Source organism: Myotis davidii, unplaced genomic scaffold, assembly GCF_000327345.1.
Source record: "Myotis davidii unplaced genomic scaffold, ASM32734v1 scaffold238, whole genome shotgun sequence".
NCBI classification, from domain to species: Eukaryota; Metazoa; Chordata; class Mammalia; order Chiroptera; family Vespertilionidae; genus Myotis; species Myotis davidii.
Genome location: NW_006293779.1, coordinates 5,261,401 through 5,267,198, shown reverse-complemented (window position 1 = coordinate 5,267,198; position 5,798 = coordinate 5,261,401). Strand labels below are relative to the sequence as shown.

Here is a 5,798-nt window from a genome sequence, read left to right as displayed (position 1 = left end):
CCCCTGCCTGCCGGGGCCTCTCCCCCGAGGGGTGGGTGGAAGCCAGCATCCAGGGAATCACCGAATCACCAGAGGGCCCCGCCAGCCGGCTCACACAGGCCACGCCAGGCTAGATACTGAGACAGAACAGGGACACGAATGAATGGGTGAATCCAGAGGCTCCCCGGGACCCCCGCCCCGACCGTGAGGATCAACTTCTCATAGTTGTGATTTTCCATTCTGCGCCTCCTCTCCTGTCTTGAAAAGTCTTTATCGAGACTCCAGGGCGGACAGGAAGGCGTGGGGGAGTTGCCCCTGCCAGAGTCCCGCTCCCAGTGGCCCCCAGGGCCCTTCACCCTTTGACCCCTCCCCCCCCCTCCGGCCCTTTGGTGGCCCTGGGCCCTCTCCGGGGTGTGTGTCCCTGGCTCTTGGGCCTACGTGGGGTTGTGCCTGCAGGAACTGGTGTGCCTTCGTGGTGACTCGGACAGTGAGCTGTGTCCTGGAGGATGGAGTAGAGACCTTCGTCAAGCCCGACTACCAGCCATGTGGCTGGGGCCAGCCCCAGTGTCCCCGCAGCATCATGTGAGCCCAGCGCTGGGGTGTGGGTGCTTGGTGGGGGCCGGGCCAGGACAGCACTAGGGCGGCCAACTCGGGAATGTGCACCAAGCAGGTAGCGAGGGCAGGGCCAGGTGATTCAGTCAGAGCCATTCTGAGGAGATGCTGAGGCAACAGCTTAGCTGGTGGGCACACTGAACTAGAGCACTCTGCCAGCCTCAGTGCCTTCTCTGGCTGGTCATGCTCAAGGAGAGGAGCTCAAGGCTCCAGCACAGGACAGCGGAGGAAGAACAGCGATTTGGCCCTTGGCCAACAAGCGAGCTGACAGCTGTCAGCTGAGCAAGACCACATGCTGAACGGTGAGGGGGACCCAGCCTGAGGGACAGGCCTTGCCCCCAGCAGCTGCCCATCTCTGAGGACAGGGGCCACGGTCACGGACAGTGCAGGGAGGAATAAAGAGCCCTCCCCCCACCTCTCCCAGGTACCGCAGCTTCCTCCGTCCTCGCTACCGCGTGGCCTACAAAACGGTGACGGACATGGAGTGGAGGTGCTGTCAAGGATATGGGGGTGATGACTGTGCTGAGAATCCTGCCCCAGTGCTGGGTCCTGCGCCGACCACACCACGCCCCCGTCCACGGCATGGCCGCCCCAACCTCTCTGGCTCCAGTGCAGGAAGCCACCTGAGTGGACTAGGGGGGGAAGGTGAGTATGGGAGCCCTGGAGAGAGTAGTGGGAAGTGGTGGGGGGCAGAAAACGGGGTACCGGGCTGCTGAGGGAAACCTCCATGTTCCAAGTCAGAAAAAAGGGACATAAACGAGTTAATGGGATCTCTGAGATTCCCTGTCCATGTGTGCATGTGTGCATTTGCATGTGTAAGCGTGTGTGTGTGTACACCAGACAGAGATGGAGAGATTGAGAGGGACCAGAGAAAGAGGAGGCAGAGAAAGTGAATGTGCTTACACATGCCCACATGTGGCCAAGATACTTCCTAGTTGGGAACAGCTGCGGGAAGAAGGGGGAATTCCTTCAGAAGCTTGGTCCAAGGGGATAGACAGTTGGGACTACAAGTCCCAGCATGCACTGCAACCAACTACAGGTCCCAGGCCCCGCCCTGGCCTCTGGAGACTGCAGGTCCCAGAATGCAGCAGTCCCTGCTGCTTTCCCTCCCCAGTGTGCTGTGCCCTGCGGATGTGGTGTGTTTGCTTGCCAGGGAGCAAGTCATGTTGTAATTATGGAAACAGGAACTTCTGGCTGACTCTCCCCTCATCCAGCTGGAGCCCCCAGAGGCCTGCCACAGAACGCATCTGTGTCCTGTGGTGTTGTGGAGCGGTGCTGCCCAGGAATGGCCGCTGTCCTGGGGCCACAGAGCCGCCCCACATTCCCATTTCACTTGCCGGGGGAGTGGCCGGGTCATACCTGTTTCACAGAGAAGGAAGCCGTTTCCATAGCATTAAGAGGCCCTCTGGGCAGTGAGAGGACATGGACTGGGTGGTCAGACGGATGGCCTGGGTGTGAAACTTGGCTCTGCCACTTATTTAACTTGTAACCCATGGCCCAGCTACTTAAGCTCTCTGGTCCTCTGTTTCCCGCTCTGCAGAATGGGAAGAGCTCACGGTAGCTGCCCAATGGAGTGTTGCAAGGGGGAAAGATCTGGCCTTGAGGCATTCAGTGAATGAGAGTTTCTTTCTGTCTTTTCTTGCTCAAATCACCCTGCTAAGCCATAGTCAAATCAGTTAGGACCTCTGACCTCTTGCTGGAGTCGGACCTAGGAGGCTGGCACTGAGTCCAGCCCTGCTGCCTTATGTCTTCTCCTCTCTGCCAGGTCCTGGGGAGTCAGAGAAGGTGCAGCAGCTGGAGGAGCAGGTACAGAGCCTGACAAAGGAGCTGCAGGGCCTTCGGGGTGTCCTGCAGGGACTGAGTGGGCGCCTGGTGGAAGATGTCCAGAAGGCTGTGGAGATGGCCTTTAACGGGAGGCAGCAGCCAGCAGACGCAGCTGCCCGCCCTGGCGTGCATGAAACCCTCAATGAGATCCAGCAGCAGCTGCAGCAACTGGACAAGCGTGTCTCCACCCATGACCAGGAGCTGGGCCATCTCAACAACCATCACGGTGGTGGTGGCAGAGGCCTGGATCCGGCTCCAGCCTCTCCCGGCCACAGTGAGGAGCTGCTGCGGGAGCTGGAGCAGCGACTGCAGGAGTCCTGCTCCGTGTGCCTGGCGGGGCTAGATGGCTTCCGCAGGCAGCAGCAGGAGGACAGGGAGCGGCTGCGAAGACTGGAGAAGCTACTGGAGGAGCGGCAGCGGCAGCTCACTGGGCAGGCCGTGGGCCGCAGGCCCCCTCAGGAATGCTGCCCTCCAGAGCTGGGCCGGCGACTGGCAGAGCTGGAGCGGAGGCTAGAGGTCGTGGCCGGTTCAGTGACCGTGCTGAGTGGGCGGAGAGGCACGGAACTGGAAGGTGCAGCGGGGCAGGGGGGCCATCCCCCAGGCTACACCAGCTTGGCATCCCGCCTCTCCCGTCTGGAAGACCGATTCAACTCTACCCTGGGTCCCTCACAGGAGCAGGAGGAGGGCCGGCCTGGGCGTCCTGGGGGCCTGAGCCACTGGCTGCCTGCTGCCCGGGGCCGGTTAGAGAAGCTGGAGGGGCTGCTGAACAATGTGAGCAAGGAGCTGGGTGGGCGGCTGGACCTGCTGGAAGAGCAGGTGGCAGGGGCCGTGCAGGCATGTGGGCAGCTCTGCTCTGGGGCCCTGGGGGAGAAGGACTCCCAGGTCAGTGAGACACTCAGTGCTCTGGAGCGCAGGGTGCTGGATGGCGAGGGGCAGCTGCGGCTGGTCATCTCTGGCCTAAACAAGGTGGGAGCAGCTGGGGAGACACGGCAGGCCACGCTGGAAGGGTTGCAAGGGGTCGTAGGCCAGCTCCAGGGTCGTGTCGATGCTCAGGATGAGGCAGCCGCAGAGCTCACACTTCAGCTGAATCTCACAGCTGCACGGCTCGGCCAGCTAGAGGGTCTGCTACAGGCCCGCGGGGATGAGGGCTGTGGAGCCTGCGGGGGCGTCCAGGAGGAGCTGGGCCGCCTTCGGGATGGCGTCGAGCGCTGCTCCTGCCCCCTGCTGCCTCCACGGGGCCCAGGGGCGGGCCCGGGTGTTGGGGGGCCGAACCGTGGGCCTCTGGATGGCTTCAGTGTGTTCGGGGGCAGCTCAGGCTCAGCCCTCCAGGCCCTGCAAGGAGAGCTTTCCGAAGTCATCCTCACCGTCAGCTCCTTCAATGACTCGCTGCATGAGCTCCAGGCCACGGTGGAGGGCCAGGGCGCTGACCTGGCCGACCTGGGAGCCACCAAGGACCGCATCATCTCCGAGATTAACAGGCTGCAGCAGGAGGCCACAGAACATGTCATGGAGAGTGAGGAGCGCTTCCGAGGCCTGGAGGAGGGACAGGCACAGGCTGGCCAGTGCCCCAGCCTAGAGGGGCGATTGGGCCGTCTGGAGGGAGTCTGTGAGCGGTTGGACACAGTGGCCGGGGGACTGCAGGGCCTACGTGAGGGCCTTTCCAGACATGTGGCTGGGCTCTGGGCTGGGCTACGGGAGACCAACAGCACCAGCCAGACACAGGCAGCCCTGCTGGAGAAGCTGCTGGGGGGGCAGGCGGGCCTGGGCAGGCGGCTCGGTGCCCTGAACAGCTCACTGCTGCTCCTGGAGGACCGGCTCCACCAGCTCGGCCTGAGGGACTTCACTGGTGAGGGGGCAAGAGGAGGCCTGGGGTGTGGGGGGACCCCTTTCCAGTTCTTTCTCCCTCTCTCACAACAGCCCAGCCTTAACCCCATCTACTTTTTCTTTGCTCTGCTCAGCATGAATTGCAGAGCCCATCCCTGTCCCAGGGGTTGATTTATCCACAAGAGGTGATCCCAGACCCCAGCTCCCCGCCTTCCCCCCGGCTGTGGGTGGGGGTGGGGTGCTGCTCTGCCAGCCAGGCATCCCGCATGGGCAGCCAGGGTCCCATCAACCTGTCCGGGGAACCATCACCCTCTCTGTCTTTTGGAAACTCCTTTTACAGCTCTCCTACAACCAACTTTTGTCACTGTAGGGCCTGCAGGTGAAGCTGGGCCCCCAGGGCCTCCTGGAGTCCAGGGACCCCCAGGCCCCGCAGGGCCTCCGGGACCCCCAGGCAAGGATGGACAAAAGGGGCCCATTGGGCCACCAGGTAGGTGGGCTGAGATCCTTGAGCAGCCAGGGGTACCGCCCCTCTGACATTCCCCTTTGAACTTGACAGGGAAGGGGAAAGGGATGAGGAATGGGGTCCCGATGGCTGACAGTGATTAGGGAAGTGGCCGGGCCCTGGGATAGGCACTGTTGGCTGATGGGATACGGTGGCCGCACTGCTGACTCGGAGACCAAGGCTGAGCCTACAAGGGTGTGTCGGTGTGAAAGGCTAAGGGCATAGGCCCCGCAGTGACAGCGCAGACTCAGCAGATGTTTGCTGAGTGACTTAGAGCTTCTCTCTCTCTCTCTCTCCCTCTCTCTCTCTCTCTCCCCTCTTTCCTCCTCTCGCAGGTCCCCAAGGTGAACAAGGTAAGTTCTCATTTGAGGCTGGAGGGAGGGGAACTGAACTAGGGGCTGGAGGATGGAAGGCCTCAGGCAGCCCTGGGTGTAGAGACTCCCGAGAAGGAACTGGCTGAGCATCTACTCTGACACCCACCCTACCCCCACTCAGGAGTGGAGGGGGCGCCAGCAGCCTCCGTGCCCCGGGTGGCCTTTTCAGCCGCCCTGAGTTTGCCCAGGTCTGAGCCAGGCACAGTGCCCTTCGACAGAGTCCTTCCTGCCCTCAGACAGGGTGGATCTCTTCCTGCTCCGATTTGGGAGAGTCCAGTCCTCCCTCCATCTATCCATTTCCACCACAGCTTGGCTGACTGCGGGGAGGGGAGGGGAGGAGTCATTAGCTCAACAGCTTTTTAGGGGGGGTGGGGGGCACTGTTTTGGGTGCTGGGGGTGCGGGAATGAACAAAACACCAGATCTCCTGCGCTCGCTCGTGGAGCTTGCAGGCTTGTGGGGGAGCGGTGAAAAGACCCAGCAGGTCCCTCCCTAGTCCAGTTCTGGGTCCCGAAGCCCGCGGGCCCTGCCACCTGCCTCCCCCTGACGGCCATCCTCGTCCCCAGGCGTGTTCACCGCGCCGCTGGCTGGACGCTACTTGCTGAGCGCCGTGCTGACCGGACACCGGCACGAAAAAGTGGAGGCGGTCCTGTCCCGCTCCAACCTGGGCGTGGCGCGCATAGAC

The 5,798-nt window shown here is 62.4% G+C and overlaps 1 protein-coding gene across 1 annotated transcript in view; it reads left to right on the top strand.

The window, feature by feature from the left end:
• The window catches only part of EMILIN1 (elastin microfibril interfacer 1), a 7,287-nt gene that overhangs the window by 1,156 nt on the left and 333 nt on the right, over window positions 1-5,798 (top strand). Inside the window, exons 2-8 of the mRNA XM_006767583.2 lie at window positions 436-561; window positions 1,016-1,236; window positions 2,357-4,261; window positions 4,610-4,726; window positions 5,077-5,094; window positions 5,237-5,377; window positions 5,677-5,796. Of these exons, the coding sequence (XP_006767646.1) occupies window positions 436-561; window positions 1,016-1,236; window positions 2,357-4,261; window positions 4,610-4,726; window positions 5,077-5,094; window positions 5,237-5,377; window positions 5,677-5,796 (2,648 nt within the window). The remainder of the gene's footprint in view (window positions 1-435; window positions 562-1,015; window positions 1,237-2,356; window positions 4,262-4,609; window positions 4,727-5,076; window positions 5,095-5,236; window positions 5,378-5,676; window positions 5,797-5,798) is intronic.